This window comes from Oncorhynchus tshawytscha, linkage group LG19 (assembly GCF_018296145.1).
Source record: "Oncorhynchus tshawytscha isolate Ot180627B linkage group LG19, Otsh_v2.0, whole genome shotgun sequence".
Classification (NCBI taxonomy): Eukaryota; Metazoa; Chordata; class Actinopteri; order Salmoniformes; family Salmonidae; genus Oncorhynchus; species Oncorhynchus tshawytscha.
The window spans coordinates 5,780,102-5,804,093 of record NC_056447.1 but is presented as its reverse complement, the minus strand read 5'-3'; the positions used below and the strand labels follow the sequence as shown (position 1 = coordinate 5,804,093).

General features: G+C 41.7%; 2 protein-coding genes across 4 annotated transcripts in view; both read left to right on the top strand.

Moving 5' to 3' along the window:
• The first annotated feature begins 365 nt into the window (after positions 1-365).
• On the top strand, positions 366-15,530 carry scamp2 (secretory carrier membrane protein 2). Its single transcript, XM_024378940.2, has 9 exons — positions 366-525; positions 7,893-7,970; positions 8,167-8,253; positions 8,627-8,741; positions 9,198-9,326; positions 10,018-10,177; positions 10,627-10,728; positions 11,665-11,782; positions 12,424-15,530. Exons 1-9 carry the CDS (start codon positions 469-471, stop codon positions 12,571-12,573), a joined length of 996 nt encoding a protein of 331 aa, XP_024234708.1. The 5' UTR covers positions 366-468; the 3' UTR covers positions 12,574-15,530.
• A 4,012-nt stretch (positions 15,531-19,542) lies between these two features.
• Positions 19,543-23,992, top strand: part of LOC112219190 (microtubule-associated protein 1B) — a 72,380-nt gene continuing 67,930 nt past the window's right edge. The window contains exon 1 of one of the 3 annotated variants that reach the window (XM_042301303.1): positions 19,543-19,932. In XM_042301303.1, the coding sequence (XP_042157237.1) occupies positions 19,680-19,932 (253 nt within the window). In that variant the 5' untranslated portion in view covers positions 19,543-19,679. The remainder of the gene's footprint in view (positions 19,933-23,992) is intronic. The other 2 variants (XM_042301302.1, XM_042301301.1) reach the window with 2 other exon arrangements.

Below are 23,992 nucleotides of genomic sequence, written 5' to 3'. Positions count from 1 at the left end.
TATATGTTACTTTCAGCCCAACTTTATGTATGTATTTCCCTCTGCTGCAGTTTACTGATCAAATTAAAATAATCGTTTCTTTAAAAAAATTGCCTTGACCTTGTCAACATTAGCCTAAGGGGGGAATTTTCCAAATTATTGTATTTTTAACCATAGGTCTGGCTAGTGCCATTAATACACCTCGAATTGTTTCAAAATAGTATTAAAGACATGCACAAATGTTTTGTCTATTTGCTTTGTAAATTAATCGGAGACATGCCGTCTCCCAAAACACCTATTTTGATCTAAAGGTGGGGGCCTTACTTGACTAGCTAAATTACGTAGGTAGACGTCATCTCATACGTAACCAACGTCTGCGCACTAAACTCCATTTCAGGAAGTTACCAGTGCGATAAAAAGGAGCATATCAAACGATAGGAGGACTGTGTATTGTTTATACTTTGAGGAGATCTATAAAACGCCATTAAAATGTCGGGATTTGACGATAACCCATTTGCAGATTCGTCCAATGTCAACCCTTTCCAAGTAAGACCCTTTCATTCCACACTAGAGTTGATACAAAGTTGCTGCTAACTTTTAACCAAGATTTGCTAAAAAGTAACACAAAGAAACATGTTGGGTGTATTCCGGGTTTAATTCGGGCGACGTGGCATGATTGACAAAGCTTCAGCCTCTAATTTGTCATTGTCTGCAAATGAGGGTGGGGTTTCGCCATTCTCTCAGCTACAGGAAGTTGCAAATGTGGCTAAATACAAATTTGATAAAGTAAATAGTTTACAAGCTGATAGACTGGTCTACTACTTATTTTCAAAATAATATGGAATTCCACAAGTTAGCACGCCATGGCATAGGCTATACGATCTTGGGGTAGGCTACTGTTAGTGAGCACATTGTCTGTGTCATCTGTTTTTCATCAACCGAAACCTACACAATTCAGCTTACCTTTAGATAGGAACCAACCTGGACTCAGGGGTAGACATATCATAGTAAATGTAAATCCGATACACTCCAATTGGTCTGATATATGTTCCGTTTCATATGATATGCATTCATTTGTGGATGTCCATCATCCATTTTGTATGATATGTTATGAATTTGCAAAGCGTATGATATGTTACAAATTCATATTTGTTGGGGCAACATTAGCTAGGTTGCTAACACCAGAGATATTAGAGAAAGGAGATCGGACCCCCATTGTGCAATCAATGGAAGGAATGTGTCAAATATAATACCCCAAGCAGCAGACTATCGACCAATTGTGTTCACATTGTTATGCCGCATCACGTGGTTGCTAAGATAATTGTCACGCAATCCCTTCTCAGAGTCAGGTTATGAGTCGAGAAGCTTGCCTATTTTCCCTGACAGTACGTGATGTCACGATTCCAAAGCTATACAATAATACAGATAGCACGTTAATTATCTCACATCTCCGAAAATATTTGTGATGTTGATGAAATTCATGCTAATGTTGGGTTGTTGAGCTAGTGCTCAATTGACTCCCATTCACTCCTTGAAGGGCAATTCTCTTTGTCCCAAAATACCCCAGAATGCACCGCACAGCCTGTTGACGTAGCATGTGCAAAATACATACATAAATACAAATAAATACAAAATACGATTCCAGTGGAGTTTCCCATCTCTTCTGAAGCATCGTTGCTAACACTAACTAGGTGGCTAATGTTAGTGGGGTTAAGGGTTAGGGGAGTGTTAGCTAACATGCTAAGTAGCTAAAAAGTAGTATGAAGTTGCTAAAGTTGCCCGTGATGAGATTCATGATGACTTAAAGTATAATTCTACACGAAACAAAAATATATACGCAACATGGTACAATTTCAAAGATTTTACAGACAGTTCACAGGTAGACAGACAGAAAAGTATACATAGTCTTACACACACTCTCAAGTAAATACACAGGGCATCAGAATACTGTTGCTTTCCTAATTAAAATGGTACACAAAAACACTACACACACACACACACACACACACACAGAAGTGTACACATATACTGAACAAAAATATAAACGCAACATGCAACAATTTCAAAGATTTGACTGAGTTACAGTTCATATAAGGAAATCAGTTAATTTAAATAAATTCATTAGACCCTAATCTATGGATTTCTGTTAATACAGATATGCATCTGTTGGTCACAGTTACCTTAAGTAAAAGGTAGGGGCGTAGATCAGCAAACTAGTCAGTATCTGGTGTGACCACCATTTTGCCTCATGCAGCGCGACACATCTCCTTCACATAGAGTTGATCAGGCTGTTGACTGTGGCCTTTGGAATGTTGTCCCACTCCTCTTCAATGGCTGTGCAAAGTTGTTGGATATTGGTGGGAACTGGAACATGCTGTTGTACACGTCGATCCAGAGCATCCCAAACTCGCTCAATGGGTGACATTTCTGGTGACTTCACTTTACATGTTGTGTTTTATATTTTTGTTCAGTGTAATTTGAGTGTCCTGGATGTACGTTTACTGTACTATGTTACGTCTAGTTTGAGACCAGGCTGTGTGGACTGACTTCATTGCTTCCATGATGTCTAGGCTGTAGGTCTACAGTTTAGCTGCACCTTTTTACAAAGGGCCTATCTCTCTATAGACTTTAACAAAATTAATTGAACATGCTTATGGCCACACTGGTCATCAAGGAAGTTTGAGAGAGATAAGCTGAATAAACTCAATTGCACAGCAGCGAGATGGCATATAGGCTAGGCATGAATATAAATTATCTTTGATCAAGAGCAGTAGGCTGAATTTGTCCGAATGAATGCTAGAGATCTTCCAACTCTGCAAAATTCTGTAATGTTTCCTGTGACTCATTACTATGTAGAGTAGATCAAACTTCTTCTATTGGCTAGAGCCACAGCTGGTAAGTCCATTAAACATTAGGGTGGTTGCATTGTCCCATTGGAGTATTTTACAGTATATTCTAACAATACCTCTGCATATAGAATGCTGCATACTTTAGTGTACAATACCAATTTTCAGTATGTTTGCCATCAGTTAAAGGACTGGCCAAGTGTGTAATGTTGACAGAATGCAAAATCTAGGCTTAACAAATCATATCCACTGTTTCAATCAGAACTTACAGAAACCAAATACCAAGTAGGCTATATAGCACGCCCTGTGTTTGCTACTCGTAGAGTGAAAAACAGTATTACTGTAACCACGTCACATTTTGATTCAGACCTACAACTTCAACGGTAGCTAAGAGTTGCAAAGCAATCGCTCTTCCTGTACTTTCGCTGTCTCTAGTTCACAATGGTACTGACTGTTTGCTTGCGGGGTGTGTATGCGCCTGAACAAATAGCCTACAGTTCACAGCTGCTGTTCACATGTCTGATATTGCAATTCTGGGCGTTATTACTCAATTATGAATTCTGATATGAAGTCTGACTCGCCGTTGGATTAGATACGAGTTTGCCTTTAGCTGTGGGTTTGTGAAACTGGAAACCCTTAGTAATCATGGGTGACCACACACACACACTGCCAGGGTGGCCTATATAGGAATGTCTGGTGTAATGTTGTCAAGGTCTACTTTCTAGTAGGCTGCTAGGCTAGTTTACTGGTTTCTCTATAGACAACACCACTCCCTGGTTGTTATTACTGTATTGTTGAGAGAGCGTCCCGTCTTGTATTTCTTGTTGTGGTTAGGCCTACACCTTATTATCGTTATTTGGCTATGTATGTTTCTGCCGTCATCATTTGTCTCCCAAACTACCTCAAACATGCAGTGCATTCTGAAGGAATTCAGACCCCATGACTTTTTCCACATTTTGTTACGTTACAGCCTTATTCTAAAATTCATAACATTTCTCATCAATATACACACAATACCCCACAATGACAAAGCAAAAACAGGTTTTTAGAAATGGTAAAAAAAAAAATCACATTTACATAAGTATTCAGACCCTTTACTCAGTACTTTGTTGAAGCACCTTTGGCAGCGATCACAGCCTAGAGTCTTCTTGATTATGACGCTAGAAGCTTGGCACAACTGTATTTTCTGGAGTTTCTCCCATTCTTTTCTGCAGATCCTCTCAAGCTCTGTCAGGTTGGATGAGGAGCATCGCTGCACAGCTATTTTCAGTTCTCTCCAGAAATGTTCCATCGGGTTCAAGTCTGGACTCTGGCTGGGCCACTCAAGGACATTCAGAGACTTGTCCCGAAGCCACTCCTGCATTGTCTTGGCTGTGTGCTTAGTGTTGTTGTCCTGTTGGATGGTGAACCTTTGCCCCAGTCTGAGAACCTGCTCCAGAGTGCTCAGGACTTCATCAAGGATCTCTCTCTCTGTTCATCTTTCCCTCGATCCTGACTAGTATCCCAGTTCCTGCCACTGAAAATATCCCCACAGCATGATACTTCCACCACCATGTTTCACTGTAGGCATGGTGCCAGGTTTCCTCCAGACGTGACGCTTGACATTCATGCCAATGAGTTCAATCTTGGTTTCATCAGAACAGAGAATCCAAGTGGGCTGTTATGTGCCTTTTACTGAGGAGTGGCATCTGTCCACTCTACCATAAAGGTCTGATTGGTGGAGTGCTGCATAGATTGTTGTCCTTCTAGAAGGTTCTCCCATCTCCACAGAGAAACTCTGTCACTCAGAGTGATCTTCTGGTTCTTGATCACCTCCCTGACCAAGGCCGTCCTCCCCTGATTGCTCAGTTTGGCCCGGGCGGCCAGCTCTATGAAGAGTCTTGGTGATTCCAGACTTCTTCCATTTAAGAATAGTGGAGGCCACTGTTCTTGGGGACCTTCAATGCTACAGCGATGTTTTGGTACCCTTCCCCAGATCTTTGCCAGAATTTTACGTAATTATGACATAACATTGAAGGTTGTGCAATGTAACAGGAATATTTAGACTGATGGATGCCACCCGTTAGATAACATAGGGAACGGTTCCGTATTTCACTGAAAGAATAAACTTTTTGTTTTCGAGATGATAGTTTCCGGATTCGACCATATTATTAATGGCCAAAGGCTCGTGTTTCTGTGTGTTATTATGTTATAATTAAGTCTATGATTTGATAGAGCAGTCTGACTGAGGCAGCAGCAGGCTCGTAAGCATTCATTCAAACAGCACTTTCGTGCATTTTGCCAGCAGCTCTTCGCAATGCTTCAAGCTGTTTACGTCACTCGCTCTGAGACTTGGAGTAGTTGTTCCCCATGCTCTGCAAGGGCCGCGGATTTTGTGGAGCGATGGGTAACGCTCGACGTGTTCCTGGTTTCGAGCCCAGGTAGGGGCGAGGAGAGGGACGGAAGCTATACTGTTGCACTGGCAATACTAAAGTGCCTATAAGAACATCCAATAGTCAAAGGTTAATGAAATACAAATCGTATAGAGAGAAATAGTCCTATAAATTCCTATAATAACTACAACCTAAAACTTCTTACCTGGGAATATTGAAGACTCATGTTATAAAAGGAACCACCAGCTTTCATATGTTCTCATGTTCTGAGCAAGGAACTGAAACATTAGCTTTCTTACATGGCACATATTCCCCTTTTACTTTCTTCTCCAACACTTTGTTTTTGCATTATTTAAACCAAATTGAACACGTTTCATTATTTATTTGAGGCTAAATTGATTTTATTGATGTATTATATTAAGTTAAAATAAGTGTTCATTCAGTATTGTTGTAATTGTCATTATTACAAATACATTTTAAAAATCGTCCGACTAATCGGTATCGGCTTTTTTTGGGGTCCTCCAATAATCGGTATCGGCGTTGAGAAAAACCTAATCGGTCGACCTCTAGTCTGAATACTCTCCGAATGCACTGTATCCATATTTTCGTGGTCACCAATGATTACCAAGGTTTGCCATCTATTTAACTGATTGAATTGTTAAATGGCAGGGGTGTCTCTTCATCCTTCTTGGGAAAGCTGCCAGGTGTGTCAGAGGGGCTGATGGCTACTACGCAAATCAGATTATAAGGCCTATGTCACATGACTTCATGTGTGACACATTATCATGTGCTGAGAGCAGACCGACTCCCACCTGTTCATATCAACCCTCATGTCTCTTCTGGATTTAGTTTGTTTGTATTGCTCTGCTCTCGGGCCAGGGGTCATTCAGCCTTTACTTGGAAGTTTTCTAAACGGTCCTGTAAATAATTAGCCTAGCTTAGGCTAACATCAATCTTTTCTCTGATGCCCACTGAAATATTAAGTCAAACTGGACTCCGGGATGAATGTGGTTGTCCCTGATTTTACATTTTTGCTACATTTCTTTTTTTGACTTCAGGAAATGAAACGTCTTGAGCTATTCGATATCACAAGAATTCATAAGCACTCTTTTTACGTGAGCTCTGAAATGAAAGGCTACGTGCGTCACGTGAACATTGTCAATGTTCCGTCGCATTCTTTCCTGTGACGGATCAATAGGCCTATTAGATGAGACGATTATGTCGCAATAATAAGAATGAGTGTTGCATATTGGCGTTTCCGTCTAAAAGGACCCACGAGCAACAACATGTGACGTCAAACAGGAGCATGTCCAATACAAGCTCAGTAGTCTTTCTTTTTGAGAAATTAAGGCATATATAAATGTTTAAACCATTTGCTTATTCCTAATTTTCAGGAATGGAAAAAGGATTTGATTTCTGGTCAAACAGATGGATAAAGGGTCATCTACCAGAAAAAGTCTTAACATTTTATTAGAAATGGATCAAAACAGAATAATGTTGAAGTAAAGACCCATGCCAATTAATATCAACACCTATATTTGGTTTTGGAGAAAGGATTTGCCTTCTGTAAATTCAAGAAACATTTGCTTTGTGCCTTGTAACTCTGTTACCAAAAAATCCAAATACCTTTAAGATATTTTCTAATTTCTCTCCCTCATGAGTAGGGAGAATAACAAAACTAACAGATAAGGGTAGACCTACCAATTAGTTTGTGTTTTTACTGATATGAAGTTTGTTTAATTACTAAGTGATTTAAAAAATAAATAAAAACACTTCATCAGTACGGAATTATCGAAAAATCAGTGTTGGAATTACTGCAACTGAATTGACTACAATGGGAAATCATAGTAGTCACAAACCACAGTTGGGTAACTTGCTACGGTCCTCCCTTCCACTGACATCTTGTTATGTTCAGCTCATAACTGTTTTTTCTTTAAACAAAGAGGGAGAGACCAAATTGGACCAATCATAGATGTCTATGTTTCTCAAATTTACACAGTAAAGGAAAGTAGAGCGCAGTACTGTAAAATGTACTGTACTTAACATATCTACTGTACTATAGTGAGCTGTAATGTCCAAACTTGTGAAATAAACTTCTGTGATTGTTTCAGATTTGGTCTGGTTCGGACCAACCAAATGTAGTCTTGTTTGGGGGCGGAGCTCATTACAATAATAGCCAGTGTTTTTAATATTACCAAAATATGCAAAAGAAGGATATTGCATATTTCTATCTTTGTGTACCTATTCAGGATGCATCACCATGAAGAGAATGACATTCATAATTATGCATTTCTGTAAAGTACAGATCGGGGACCCATGATGTAATTCTGTTACCAGATGTAAATCTGATTCACCTACTGTAGTTCAATAAACAAAACATTTTTTTTCATGTCATAGCTGACATCCCATCCTTTCTGCAGATTTGTTTGAATCTTAATTCAGAGTAGATATTTAACAGAATTTTTTTGGAAAGCGTGGTCGCATTAAATATGCATCTGCGCAATTCTTACAATAAATGTGTTTTTGTGAAATTCTGTGTAAATCGTTCAAAGTAGTCCTTGTGCATAGAGTTGTATCATTTGTTAAACTTTCAAATCAAACGTTTTTCGTTTGGCATACATTTTCAGGTGAAACATCTGAGTCAAAGCATAACTGTGCTTAAATATTGAAGAGAAAATGTGTTGTTTTGTTTCAGGATCCCTCAGTTACACAAGTGACCAACTCTGGTGTAGACCACATTGAGCAATTTAACCCTTTCCCAGACCATCAGACGGTAAGATGACCTGCTTTTTACCCTAGCATGAACGCACACATACACACTCTGTAATACAACAGACCAAACCACTCACTGATTAAAACTACAGTAACTCATGTGGACTAGATTGATGCCCGTTGATCACAGATTGCTGTATCGTGTGTTGGTGTTTGTCCCACCTTTTTCAGTCTGCCATGTGTCTTTCCTGTTTCAGGCTGGCCTATCAGGGCCCACCATTCCGGCTTCCACCACCCTTTCCCAGCCTGCCGTGCTCCAGCCGTCCACAGAGCCCGGCCCAAAGGTCAGTGATGGCGCTTGTCACTAGTTCACTATGAAACCAAAAGCCATCAACGTCTTTGCATGAGACTGAAAATATAGACTTTTTCACATTTGACTGTCTACCTGGCCATACTGATTTAAGCTATATGGAATTTTTTTGCTTCTGGGGGTGCCAAAAGGGCTCCCTTAAATGGACAGATTTATAGTCCAGAAATTACCTCAGTGGACAGAAAGGGGACACATCTACCGTGAGCAAAAGCATATATTGTTTGCCTAAAACTATTTGTGTGGTTTCATGAGATAAGTCACTGATTACGTTAATATTATTATCATACATGTATGTGAACCACACAGCCAAAATGTGACCTGTCCTCTCTCCCCTTCCGTCTCTGCAGGCCACGGCGGCTGCAGCCCAGGCCAGCCTGCTGAGGCAGCAGGAGGAGCTGGAGAGGAAGGCTGCAGACCTGGATCGCAGAGAGCAGGCACTTCAGAGCAGGGGAGCCTCCACAGGTCACTCCCCTACACTCTATTCTCTCCCTATACATGCCACGCCTTGTATACACCGCTCGCGCTCTGAGGATATCCTACCTTCTCAACAAGTTTTAGGGTCAATTTCAATTTAAACAATTCAGGAGGATAACAGAAGTTCCAGGACTTTCATGTAGTAATTCAGGAAGAACAACTGCAATTGCTGGAATTTCAGTTTGAAATTTCAATTTCACTTCCTGAATAAATGGAATTGACCCCAACCCTGCCTCTGACATTCCTTACCTCTACAGCAGGGACGGGGTCAATGCCCACTTAATTTCAGGCAAGCCAGGAAGTGAATTGAAATTCTAATTCATGAATGGAATAATCTTCTTGGGAAAGATGAGGATCAATCAGGATACATTTAACATTTTGGCAATGGAGTTGTTGGAAAAAGTGATTGATTGAATGTTAATCAATGAATTTCTATTGTAATAGGCAAAGAAAACAACTGGCCACCTCTTCCCAAGATCTTTCCCATCAAGCCTTGCTTCTACCAGGACTTCTCAGAGGAGATTCCCGTGGAGTACCAGAAGGTCTGCAAGATGATTTACTATCTGTGGATGTGTAAGTATACTGTCGTGTGTGTGTGTGTGTGTGTGTGCGCTCATGCAGTACTACCACAGAGACTGGTTTGTTACTTTGTTAAATACAGCAAAGAAGCTGACTTTTATTGTAATGTGACGCACTGCCCACCCTTCTTTAATACCCCATCGAGTTTATGTCCGTGTGGAAGAGCAGAATAACAAAATCCCAATTGAAAAGCTGTCAGTTGAAGCTACAGATATACTGTTTGTTGCACGGGCTGGGTCTCAATCCACCTCATCCTCCCATGTCGGCCTTCCCGCATCGCCGGTGGAAGGTGGCAGAGCTACAGCGGTGTTTGTCAGGCCAGGATACGTTTTCACGGGCCTCGTCTGAAGTCGGTACCGCCGATTTGCCAACTTCTGTCTGTAGCGTCCGAACGGTTTGGGCTCCAAACTAATATGACTCCGCCATCAAAAGCTGAGACTGTCACAAACGCGTAGATGTTGTACATGTTTTGCTTTACAATGTCCACAAGACTCGTCTGAAGGTATCCCGGTACCGGGCCATAAAATTCCAAATCAAATAGCTAAATGATCCATGGTATGACCCTCTTAAAACAATTCCATAAGTTTTGCAACGGAAAACAAAAATGAGACCAGGTTGCCTCGCCATGTTTGTCAGTTTTCTTCCATTTGGTGCCTAATGAATGCAACCCTCTCCCTCCCCCCAGTCCACTGCGTGACTCTGTTCCTCAACCTGCTGGCATGTTTGGCCTACTTCACTGCGGATTCTGCGTACGGTGTGGACTTTGGCCTGTCCATCCTCTGGTTCATCCTGTTCGCCCCCTGCTCCTTCCTCTGCTGGTACAGACCCGTCTACAAGGCCTTCAAGTGAGTACAAGGATTGACTGACCTACTGTTGCGTTGGAATTATGGAATAGCTTAAAGGGACAGTTTTCCTGTTTTGGCTCCAATCTCAATTAATTTTTTACCATATTTGCGTCAAGCACATTTTGGCACCCAATTTATTTGCATTGCACTGTTGGACAACGTTTTAACATTGCACAGTGTTGAAGGAAGGTTTAAATACTTGCATTAGAAGTTATTTTTCAGTCTTGACTTTCATGCCCAGTAGTACAATGATCATGACATTTTTGATGTTGATGGCATCCTGTCCAATAGCCAAATACCTGTAAGGGATGGACTAGACACGGAGGCACAGAGTAGTTCGTAAAATGAAGGGTTTTACTTCCCAAAGAACTGCCTGATTCGGTTATGGAATTAACATCCAGTGTGCGTTCACTCAACCCTGTGTGCCCTCGCTCTCACTTTTTTTGCAGGACGGACAGTTCCTTCAGTTTCTTCTTGTTCTTCTTTGTGTTCTTCTGCCAAGTGGTGTTGTTCGTCATCCAGTCTGTGGGCATCCCCGAGTGGGGAAACAGGTGGGTCTGAGTGAATGGGACGCTATAGATGTTTTTTTGCAACCTGTATGTGTGGAGGGGGGTAGTGCGTGCACATATGTGTTTTCGTGCGTGTGTGCCTGTGTTTTTTTGCACCTCTGTGTGTACGTATGGAGGTGTACATGCTGGCCTTTGAGATTTCTCTCTATCTCTCTTTATCTCGCTCATCTCCGCTCTCACTCTTCTTGTCATGTCTTTGACAGATTACCTCCTACTAGAGTCTCTCTTTCCTCATAAAGACTCCTCTGTAAGTGAGAGGCTTTGGCTCCTTCTGCTCTTCCTGCAGTAACTCTCCTCTCCTGGCCCTCTTCCAATACTACAACCCCCCATCGTCAGTGTTGGCAGATCTGAGCGAATTAGATACAGTGGGTGTAAGCAAGCAATATGGTGAACGGTCCCCTATGTCCTGAGTCCATGCAGAAACATCACCATTTTGCTTACACCCATCCATCCTATTTGTTTAGGCCAAGTGGATGTTTCTGGGGGAAAAATGCAATTCAAAAAGGGGGGAGAATGTAAATTGCATTTGCTTGATTCCTTGCATCCTCTTTCCTCACCTCCTTCTCGGAACCCGTTGTATGAGAAGGTTGGAAATCAAGGAAATGCAATTGAGATTCCCCCAAGGCCTCGGGTCTTTCTTACTTGATATCTTTCTTACTTGATAACTCAACAGATGCTTTGAATAGTCGATAAATTATATTAACTTATCTGAAAATATTTTTCATAAATTAGACCCCCCATCGTCAATGAAATAGAGTATTTTGGGAAATTCTATAAATATTGTGAATTGAAACCAAAGAATATGTTTCAATGGTGAATAGCATACATTTTAGAACATAATTTCATTGGACAATACATTCACATATTAGACTAAATTAAACGAATGACCCTATATGGATCCCTCTCTTTGATTCCAAGTGGTTGGATCACCTCGTTCACCATCATCAGCACCAACAAGGCAGTGGGAGCCATCATGATCGTGGTGGCTTGCTTCTTCACCGTCTGCGCTGTGCTGTCAGTCATCCTACTGAAGATGGTATGTGGCGTTACAGTACCTACCTGTATGTCATAACTGTACATATCCAGACTTGGGGACAAAACAGTTGTTTGTTTTTTTTAAAACTTGTGACTGAGCACTATTTTTTTTCTTCTCCAGTATGACTGTGGTGCTTTACTGTAAACTTGTATCGACGCGATGACTACAAATCCCATTGTTCACTTCTGTTCAAGCTACGGTATACCGTTCTTACGAGAACACATGACTGGTACTCTACATGACTGCAATTGACTAACGTACTCGCTCAGTTTATGTTCTACATTCGACAGTAAAGACTGACTGCTACATCCCACTACAAATTAGGGCCGGGATGTTTTGGCAAAAATTATGAAAAAAATAACCTGCTGTATGTCAAACATTTTAAATGAAATTAAATGTTGTGCCACAGCATGGAAAATAAATACATGTGACTCTGGATGACAACATAATTACGTTTGTTTCCAACATTAGGGCTGTTTTCCTAAAGAAGTTAACTCTTCTTTGTGTTTGGTTTCCTGGCCCACGATACTAATGAGTATCGCGATACTGGTATATTATCCCAGCCATAATACAAATACCACCTCTACACCTATCAGTATAGAATCTATAGACCCTAATGCCTGGGTCTCCTCCTTTCCCAGGTGCACAGCCAGTACCGGCGTACTGGAGCCAGCTTCCAGAAGGCCCAGCAGGAGTTCTCCCAGGGTGTGCTCACCAACAAGTCCTTCCAGACGGCCGCCACCTCCGCAGCCTCCTCCGCCGCCTCCGGAGCTTTTCAGGGGAACAACTAGACCCAGGCCCGGGCTAACTTAACCCCCCAGATACGCCCTTCCCCTCTTCCATCCATCCAACACCCACCAACACACCACCTTTCTGGGATGGGGATGGATCCCCCACAACCTGCTGTCAGCAATCCCTTATAGGTCATACCATGGAGCCTCTGTTGAAGAAACCACCATTGACTTGACCAGCAGTCTGTCTGCTGGGGCTTCCGTAAGGTCTGATCTGGGATCTGTTCTTTTTTTAAATATATGAGCTGTGGTCACCTGACAGCCCCCCCCAAAAAAGGGCACTTGAGTAGGAAATTGTCCCCGCTGTGCTTTTTGAGAATGGAAAGTCGAATGATTGCGAAATCTTGCGATGTTTTTCAGTATGTGTGCACTTGTTATTTTTTGCAATGTCCTCTGTTCGCGTATGTGTCGATGTTCTCTTTTAGGTGTGTGTGTGTGTGTGTCCTGGTCGTGTCATAGAGAAGATGGCGTGTTTTGTTTGCTTTATGCTTGTTGTCAATTCAGTCTTTGTATATACCTGCTCGCATGTCTGACTGTGTTGTAAAGTAACCACATGTTGGGACTCCAACGCTGGTGGCTTTTCAGCATCCTTCAATTTCAACGTGCTAATGAAGAGAATGAGTGTTTGCGTTCAGTCGGGTGATGCCTGAATGAAAAGCATCATGCATGAAGTTTAGTTTAGAAGAACTATGATAATCACCTAGGTTATTAGTTACCAGGGCTACTGTAATTATTAAATGCACATTTGCCATTATACTTGCGCATCACAATCTAATGTCCTTTTCAGATTTACACCATTTCGTTAGCCTTTTCAGACAGTTCTCGTCAAAACGAGGTACTTTGAAAACCAATCTTTTCACGTTGTAGAAAGTGCCTTCTGTGTTTGTCGTCTGCTTATTGGCTTTGGCAATGAGAGACTGGTGTTGTGTAAGAATGGGTTGAATATAGGTCGGTTTGTCAGTATATACTGTCCCATACAACTTAAAGGGACAGTTCACCCCGAAACCAAAGTTTTGTCGTTTTCATACCCTCAAAGTGGTCTATTTCACAATGTCTGTGATATCACTACACATGCATTCAAAGAAACTTGTCGGCCTCAATCTCAAACCAATGGAGATCTTAGTGCAGATAGCACAGAATAGACTCTGCCTACAATTTAAAGGCCCACTCTGTGATAGTCACACCTTTTACGGTATGGTGGCATCTGGCAAACTTGGATTTTGGCGTGGACTCCACCTTTAACCAAAGCCGTGACCTGTGCCTTGACCAAAGCCTTGACCAATGCCTGTGTGAGGTGTCACCTATTGAGTTTGCCTCTGTTGCCATTGGTTCCTACGGTAACCAAGCCTTAACCTTTTTTTATGGGAAAAATGACATGATTGAAGGAAGAATTGAAAGAGAATTGAGACAAATACCTTTTCGTAGTATCGTGTCGACCCGTGTCGTGTTTTCTTTTCACAATATTCTTTCCAGTACGGTTCAGTCAACTATGGAGGATGAGTAACCAGGCCAGTGCAGTACAGCTCAGCTTAGCTCAGTAGTGTGAAAAAGGTATCGGTTAGACTGACATTCCTAATCCTAACTACAAATGATTGCTTTGTTGTATTCTATGGATTTGCCACTAAGACTAAACGTGAACAATGCGAAATAGATTTTTGCTCCACTTTGATTTAAAAAAATTATACTTCAGGGGGAAGTGGTTGTCAGTCAAAGCTGGATAAGGTAGTGCTGAGTGGTTAAAAAAAATAAAAGTAAAGTATTTCTTAACCAGGTTTCCATCCAACTTTTTGTATGAGTGTAAAGTAGATGTTAGATTTTTTTTATATTTTTTTTTATTTTTATTTTTTTAAATATCGACAGAACAAAACAAATCTAGGCAAGGTGGGCTCTTTTTGTATCAATGAAATGAATTACGTGAGCAATAGAGGTGAATAATAACCATCACATCGAGAGAGAGAAAAAAACAACAACTTGGGAGTCATGTTGTGTGGTCCTCCCACTATTGCTCGTTGAGAAAACATGCAGTTTATTCGTCTACAGATGAAATAAATGATGATGAACTTCACAGGGTGGTGAAAGTGCAAGGTGATGGGCTTGATGCTTCTTTCCAATAAATATCGAGGGTCTTATTTTGGTGATGCTTGGCTGCCGTTTGACAAACATAATCTTGCTCTTTTTGTCCATTTTAATAATCTCATCGTGTAGTAGGCTATACCTGCACTGTATCTGCGAGCTGTTGGCTAGAGCACACGTGCCAAAACCAGAATGGGCACATTCTCTATGTAACGCAATGTTTGCTGTGACAAAAAATCAGTAGAGTTGAAAATACGATGGAAACCCATTCCTTTTTTTTTTTATTTAAGAAAATGGGAATTTATCTGCAAAAGTTATTTTTATATCCAATATGTCATCACGCTCAGCATTTTATCCACAAATCAATTTGATGGAAACGTAACTCCTGTGGGAAAATGTGTGTAGTATTGTTTTTGTGCAGATTTTTGAATATTCGGATGAAAATCTGTCGTCAATTGGATGGAAACCCAGCTACTGTAACAGAATAGATTTTTCCCTAAGTTTCCTAGAGGAAGACCAGCACCTAAATTATTTGTGAATGGATTGATGTAAACTATCTATTTTGTCATTTTCATTTGTCACCTTCACAAGAGTATGTATTCATTGTCTGTTTAAATGTAACAATTGTCCGAGATCAACTAAGCAAATCAATAACTCTTATGAAGAATGTAATATTCAAGCTAATGGTTTACTAATGGGTAAATATTTAATTTTCTGAATCATTGTTACTTGATATTGAAATATATTTAGTTTTCTTAATATCTGTGTGAATATGACCATTTGCCTGCAATGTATTGGGAGTGGAGAATTATATATTGCCTTTTGTATTTCAATGTTAATAGTTAACTTAGTGTCTATCTAATAAAAATGGTTGCTTTAATTGATACAATTTTTGTGTTTTAAATTGAGATCATAAGTTTACTCAGGATCTTTTCATTAGTGATGTCTCAAAGGGCTACTTTGGATTCTTAGGCCCTGTTAAGTCTTTTTAAAATCCATAATTTCCTTGAAGTGATCCCTGATCTTACACGATTGGATAGATAAGAGCAAGGCTTCTGTTGCGTTGCTTTTACCAATCTAGTGATATCAGAACCGACACGCTCTACACTTTCTCTATACCGACGTGCTCTACACGTTTAGGAAACTAGGAAGGAAGCATGCAAATCTAAAGTATTTCGAATCGGGACAATGTTGAAATGCAGCGTGGCCTTCATTGTATTTTCTTCACAAATGTAGTACATTGGATGTTCCCTGTAGCTAAGCCCTTGACCCATTAGGGTGGCAGGCAGCCTAGCGGTTCGGAGTGTTGGACCAGTAACTGAAACGTTGCTGGTTCAAATCCCGAGCTGACTAGGTGAAAATTATGTCTGTGCCCTTGAGCAAGACACGTAACCCTAATTGCTCTATCAGTGATGGCTGATCCCTGGCTCTGACCCCACTCTCCGGGGGAGTGGGATATGCAACAAACAAAAAAAACGTCTACATTAGAGAAATAGGACAAATGTAAGCACCCGCCTAATGATGATTATTATTATTATTATTACTCCACTGTCGCTGCAGTGACTTTGCAGTAAAGACTGAACAGCAGGTGAGGCTCATCCTTCTCTCCCCAGGGGAGTCTGGCTGCAGCCCAGAATAACAACCCAGCCTCCTCCTGTTTTCCATTTATTCTCCACCATCACCAAATGGGGCCAGACAGTGTCCCAGCTAACCCGTCAACCACCCGACCTTGCACACTGATCAATCCGAGCACAGGACGGCCAGACACAGAGACCCAGGGAAATTGTCCTGATGCTTTACAGGTACATTACACGGCAGGGTAGCTATTTCTAAGTCAAACAAAGCAATTACGGTCAGAGGAGGCGAGGAACAGTCTCTGAGTCTGAACATCTTTGGCAAGTCAATGAAGGGAGGGAACAAGAAGGAGGTCGGTGGCTGTGTAACTGTATATTTGCAGACAAAACATATTGTTGTGGTTTTTCTGTCCAGGAAGTTTGGGGTGTTACCAATCAATAGTTGTAGTCAAAGCCTGCACCCAGATCTGTGTGTGCTGTCTTACCAACTCCTAAGGTAATCGATGACAAGCAGAGGACACTCCAAATCTTCAGGAGTTATATACTAACTTATTCTTGACATTATTGGAATCGCCTACCTCAGTTGGTATAGGATGGCGCTTGCAACGCCAGGATACTGAGGTTGATTCCTGAGACTACCCGTATGTAGAACATATGCATACATGACTGTAAGTCACTTTGGATAAAAGCATCTGCTAAATGGCATATCATTATTATATTAGAAGTTTAGCTGATAGCTCTCTAAAAAACGTGGGATTTGACCTATCATAATTTGGACCACTGCAGAGACATGGATGACAGAGTATACCTTTTTTTAATGAGGAGAGACATGTTTGCCAGTAGAGGGCAGCATGGTGGCGTTTCTGGAATATGCTAGAATGAAGTGCTGACTCACTGTACGGTGCTGTATCATACACATGTACCTGCATCTATACATTTAGGGGTTGGGGTATGTACTCAAATGACCAATCTATGAATGACTGATTCAATCTCGCTCTGATTCAGTTTCTCTCTCAGGTCTCTCTCAGTCTCAGGTTTCCATCCAATTTGGCGAATATTCTCAATTCTGTGTAAAAACAATATGCGCATTTCCCCATCAGAGATGTTTCCATCAAATTGACTTGTTGCAGAATTGTTGTTGTTGTTGTTGCATGATGACGCAGTACACATCCAAATAATGTTTATGGTTACATTCCCATGTACTGAATAAAACAAATCTAAGTTAAATGTGTTTCCATGCATTTTCAACTCTACTGATGGTTTTGTCACAAAAATGTGGCATGATATAGCGAACGTGCCCACTCTGGTATTGGCAATTGTGCCTTAACCAAGAGCTCACAGAGACAGTGCGAGTATAGCCTACATCATGAGATTGTTATGGACAAAAGAGAAAGATTATTTTTGTTTCTCAAACAGCAGCCAAGCAAAGGCAGCCAAGCATCGATCATGTCACCAGAATAAGACACTCGATATTTATTGGAAAGGAGCATCAAGCTCATCACCTTTCATTTTCACTAAGCTGTGAAGTTCATCATAATTCATTTAATCTGTAGCCTAATAAACTGCATGCTTTTCCCGAGTCATAATGGGAGGACCACAGAGACTCATCGCATGACTCCCAAGTTTACTTCAATGGTTATTATATCAATATTTGCGCAGGAAAACGTTTCCTCTGCCATTTTTCGCATTATTGATTTTACATACACAATATCCCAGCTTGTCTTGCATATTTATTTTGGTCTAAATTTGGAAAGTTTACCGAGAAAATTTGACATGTTTTATCCAACATGTACTTTGCTGGAAAAAAAAGGTTGGATTGAAACCTGTTAAATTAAGCATTACAGATTGAGCTATAGCAATTTAAAGGGAACATTGTTTTTAAATTTCAATCACGCTGTAATGCTGAACTTCCTCTGTCTGTCTGACTGTCTGACTGTCTGTCTGTCTGTCTGTCTGTCTGTCTGTCTGTCTGTCTGTCTGTCTGTCTGTCTGTCTGTCTGTCTGTCTGTCTCTCTCTCTCTGTTACCATCATGTGCGTGCACACGCACACACACAGGGAATTGCACACAGTTAATTACCCCCCAAAATAACCTGAAATATAATAGCCCATTGAAATATTGGAACTGCAGTCTTTTAACCCAATTGCATCAACCTTCATAAAAGGGTCATGTTATCATCGTGATGGTTTCTGCTGCAACTCCCTCTGGTATATATTTAGATGTGTGAACAGCAGGGACAAGGGCAGTGTCCCAAATGCCACTCTATTCCTTACATAGTGCACTACTTTTGAGCAGAGCTTTATGGGCCCAGGTCATAAGTAGTAGACTATATAGGGAATAGGGTGCCATATTGGACAGAACCAAGCTTAACAAGGAGAAAAGCTGAATTAGGCAGAGAATAAAGAGACTATTTCAAGACTGGCCTTTACATTGAACTCACTGCATGGCCTGAATGGGAAATAGCAATTGATGACTTAATTTTCCACGGATCATTTTAGGCCTAGCTCATCCACTGTGCAAGATTGCCTGGGTTAGTACATTGAACAAATCAGAAATTGGAAACGGGGTGCAAAGTCATCTAGAGCAGAAAAAGAACTTCCTCACATATTACATAGTTGCATTTTTATTTACCACATTTTATCCATCTTAATAAAAATGGGGCAAATCAATAGACTTTTAATCTGTCACGTTGCATTAGTGTTGTTGAGTCGTATCACGATGACTAAGGCTTTTTTATTTTAACATCCCTCCATTTTTTTTTTTCAACTTTGATGTTGACAACATACCAAAAAAAAAATAGGCTTAGAGTCTTTCTCAGCATTTTTGTCAATGTTTATAATTAATCCTACCTTGTCTGACAGATCCAGAAAAACATACAATGGGCGGATCTCTGAGGCAGCATTGCAGCAAGCCATCTGCTTTAATGCCAGTCTGAGCCTGGCATGAGCTGGCATCGCCAAAATGTCTGAGAAATTTGCAAATTTCAGCAGGGGAGTCAGCAGTTTGCTGTGGCTTTGGAATTACACTGGTACTATACAGGCACCTTAATCTGCCATCTTGGGCAGAGACTAACACAAACATACTTTGACAAACTGCTAAAATGCTATTTGATGTGTGTGTTTGTGTGTGTGCGCATGTTCGTGTGTATTTGTGTGTGTGTGTGTGTGTTTTGTTCTCAGAGTGGACAATATAGGCTACTGAAAATAAACTTTGAGATGCTGCAGATGTCAGCCCATTGGTACCTTTGAGAATTAAACGTAATCGTACTTTGGGGTGGGGTTCTAAAATCAAGGTACTCCCCTTGGACATGCCCAATGACTCAATATGTGACATCACCCTGCTGCATGGGCGTTTCGACCAATCAAATGGAAGTAAACAGCTCCAAAAGTGAACGTTATGATACCCCCGCGAGCCCTCCCCTACCTTTGCCCCTGCACACACCGTGCTCCTGGAAGTTGTCATGGAGATAGACCCGTCCCAGGCGTCTGCTCTCGGGATTGTTGCCATGGAGATCCCTGCTCGAGGTGAGCTCTCGGCAGTGCAGGAGGACGAGAGCAGCACGCAACTAAGGTTCGAGAAGCGAATTCAGGACCTTGGAGAGCAGCGGCGCCAAGGACCCCCTTTCAACCAAGGGAACTACTACATGCTTATAGTGATAGGAGAGATAGCGACAGACCACCAGCTGCAACGCGCTAGAGACCAAGTTGAGCGGGGTGAGTAGCCCCGAGTCACCGAGTCTCACTTTTTACATACGAATTCTGTAATTCCAGCATGCATAACGTCCTCTAATAAATATATATATATATAATATCATAGAAAATATTGGAACGTAGAAGATACAATTGGAAGATATTAAAAATGCTTGGACGGTTTCCTTTTAAGGAAATGACGCATCGGGAATATTGAATCATCAGTTCAACGAAATGCCCATACGCCACTTTTTACTGGAGCCTTTTGTGCAATATAGACTTCTGGTTTGCTTGAAGTGCACCTGTTTTGTCTTGAACATTTCACACGCGTTTAATAAATTACGAGGGATTATCTATTTCTTTGGTTAAAAAAGAAAGAAAATTGAGTACATATTTATTCGTTTTTCAAAATAGGGACACAAACATATGGAATAATAATTGCTTCCCAGATAATTCATGCTTGTTTTGAATAACCTACCATATAAAAGGTTCAGGTTTTTTCTATAGCCCATGTAGTCTGCCATTAGAGGGCCCACTACGGGAAGGGGAAAAAAAGTTGCGCACCTTCTCAGCAATGGTGTGATACACAAACAGTAACGAATTGACCATGAGGTAGGGAAAATGCTTAGAATAACTGGTTTGCCTTGTTAGAAAAGCACCTTGCCGAGCTGCTGGTGTGTTATCCTCATGAATAATGAGGCATCCATAGCACTGAAACATTCAGAAGGATGTTCGGTTAAATACAGTAATGTTGTTGTCTGTCAGATTCTCTCTTTATCAAGGAAGCCCAGGGACCATGCCAAGTGTTGCACCTATGGGAAAATCTTCAGTGTGTGCTAAAAGGCTAACGGGCTGCCATTTGGATAATAGAAAGTTGGGTACAAATGGAGGGTGTCATCCAATGTTTCTTAACACAGTGGGTTATGTCCCAAATGGCACCCTATACACTTGCCTTTATATTGCACTACTTTTGACCAGGGCCCACAGGGCTCTGGTCAAAAGTAGTGCACTTTATAGGGAACATGGTGCCATTTGACACAGACTCGTGGTGTGAAAGATGCTAGGTGTTTTCACAGGAGTTTGCTGGTCAGCAGCAATTTGAGCGTGGCTGCCAGCTCTCCTCCGCCAGAGACGGCTAATGATGAATCACCCTATTAAGTGCCTGGCTGGCACCATGGCAACCGCCTCATTGCCGTCATTACCAAGGACCATTCACATCATGACACTTTTTCTCAGGATATGAGAGATCGTCGTCGTCATCATCATATTGTTTTTCATACGGAGTGCTATCAAAATAGCCTGGATTCCGGTCTGTTTCCATTCATGCCAACTTCTCGTGGTTTTGGAAAAGCAACAGAAATCGTCGTATCATTGTTGAATGCAGAATGAGTCAGGCAACCCTCCCTGCTAGTTCCATTGGGCTTTTATCCTGTAAAAGACTTGACCTCTCCATTCTCTTGTAGTCTGAAAGTGATGTCAATACTTGGTAGGCTGCCCTTGATGGAGATGAGTGGCCATTTTATGTTGCCTTGAATCAGACTAATGGTCTCCAGTTGGGTTTAGTCCTCTGATCAAGGTCTGAATGATGACCCTACTGACAAACCTCTGCAGACAATACCCTCTGATCACAATATAATTTAGTCCTAGGCCTAGATTCAATCAGATCAAGCATTAACCGGCGATAGCAGACACCAGCATAGCAGATGTTTTGGCATCTCGTCGGAGGTGGAACTGCGTTGAAGCCGTCAAATCAGTGAGCAGCTGTGCTTGTGATCATTGTCATGAAGCCACACCTGCCCCACTCGCGTTAGAAGTTCAGAATGAGAGTGTCGGCAATGTAGAAAATCGTTCAACGAAATAATGAGGATTTCTATCATAATCGAGGTGTAGATGACATCTCACATTCCAGTGTTCGAACTTCTAAACAAGGCTGCATGGGATTTCTCTTAATGCGACTCCATGCAGCCAATGGCAATGTCCACTTTAGGTATAATGCCTGGAGCAGCTTGGTGGTTGATCAGACACCACCAAAACAACCACCATGCGGATGTTGGCTAAAATGGATCTGATTGAATCGAGCCCCTAGTGTTGCATGTTGTGTAAGCCACCCCAAGATGACCACTTTCTGTAGTATTTATTAGAAAATACATTTAGCTCGCAAGTCCCCGGTGGCCATGAGTGGCCGACCATTTGCAGAGTTCACCGGTCAACTGCCTATTGCTCATGGGCTTTACAGCAGGCCGACAACAACAAGCGAAAATGACTAACAATGCCATGTCAACTGTTGGTTAGCCATAGTTGGTGGGTATATGCTGACATATATGTATATGCTAAGAGCCCATTGAATTGTGAACGCTACCATTGTAGTCCAATTGTATCACTGTCCCATCAAGGGTAAGTGTGGTAGACTATGAGAGACAGCAGCTTGGAGGATGGTTGGGTATGACTTGATTTACCAACATGATACACAGTTGTTCTTGGGATCTGTGTGAAAACTTCCCCCTGTAGTTTAGGGACCGGGGATAATTTAGAGACCGGGGATAGTTTATTGATAGTTGAGACAGTTACCGCTATGAGGGCATTTAGTTTTGCTTCCTTCTGTTTAATAAAATATAGTTCATGGGTCCTTCTTGAATTGCGGTGTCATTTGGACATGGTATTTGGGATAAAATTCAATGGTTTTTCTAGAATTGTTTTCATTTAAATGCATCTAGGTACTGTTGTGTACGTTGTGTATTGGGGGTATTGGGAATCAGTGAAAATGTTTGCTGCCGCATTAGAGAAAGCAAAAACAAGTACCACATGTCAGAAGGTTTGCAACGTACCTCAACTTGCACCTCTTCATCCGTGGGATTGGCCCGGAAGAGTCATGGCAACGCATACACGTCAACTTTGAAGGTCCGTTTCTAGACCAAATCTTTCTCGTGGTTGTGGATGCTCATAGCAAGTGGCCAGTGGGTGTCATCATGAGATCTACTACTGCAGAGAAGACCATCATGTTTATCCGGTTCGGCTACTCCAACTCGTTAGCGACAACGGACCGCAGCTAGTGTCCCAAGAAATGGCCACGTTCCTATAGGTGAATAGTGTCCAGCACATCAGGTTGGCACCGTATCATACATCAACCAACGAGCTGGAGGAGAGGTTTGTACAGACCATGAAACATGCCTTAACAGTGTCTCAGGGTCAAGGGACACTGAACCAATGTGTGAACAGCTCACTCCTCATGCAATCCCCAAGCTTTTTTACCTGCTTAGGTACTCATGAAGAGAGATCTATGCACAAGATTCGGTCGACACAAACATCCAAACGCAAAGAACACAGGGCGATATGTCAACAGGAGAGTCAAGTCAAACGTCATGAGATTTCAGGACTGAGCTTTCAATCCGGGAGAAACTGTCTTAGCTAGGAACTAACTCAAAATGACCAAAGTGGGTTCCTGCAGCAGTCTTTGCTCAGACTGTTCCTGTGTCCTACACTGTCCAGACTGCAGAGGAGGTCATCTGGAAAAGGCACACAGATCAGTTACTGTTGAGTAAAGAAACGCTGACAAAACCACGAGTCGTGAGTAGTCCAGAACTGTTACTGGGTGACACCCGGACACCAGCAGTCATCACCTAGGGGCTCACAGTCACGTTCTCAGAACACTGACTCAGCCGGCACCCACACAACAACACAACGAGACCGTGACACAGGCCACTCACGTGCCTGCGCCTGTGTCAACACGACAGTCTAAAGACGTCGTTGTTGAGAGTGAGGTTGACCGTCGTAACCCTACAATAGATGGGCGTGCGTCCAGATACTTGGACTTGAAGAGCAGAATCTCCCGGCAGAGTTCATGTATTAGGGGAGGCATTGTTGTGTATTGGGTTCGTGGTTATGGTTATGAAGCCCACGTTCTCAATCAACTAACAGCGTAATGACTTGAAACTTCCGGCGCCGACAGAGATGGCCGCCTCGCTTCGCGTTCCTAGGAAACTATGCAGTTTTTTGTTTTTTTACGTGTTATTTCTTACACTAGTACCCCAGGTCATCTTAGGTTTCATTACATACAGCCGAGAAGAACTACTGAATATAAGATCAG

What these genes read in the sequence shown, in the direction of transcription:
- scamp2 (XM_024378940.2), top strand. Translation starts at nt 469, where the DNA reads ATGTCGGGATTTGACGATAACCCATTTGCAGATTCGTCCAATGTCAAC. An exon ending in CTTTCCCAGACCATCAGACG is followed by an intron (nt 7,971 to 8,166) that starts GTAAGATGACCT and finishes TTCCTGTTTCAG; the next exon opens with GCTGGCCTATCAGGGCCCAC. An exon ending in CCACAGAGCCCGGCCCAAAG is followed by an intron (nt 8,254 to 8,626) that starts GTCAGTGATGGC and finishes CCGTCTCTGCAG; the next exon opens with GCCACGGCGGCTGCAGCCCA.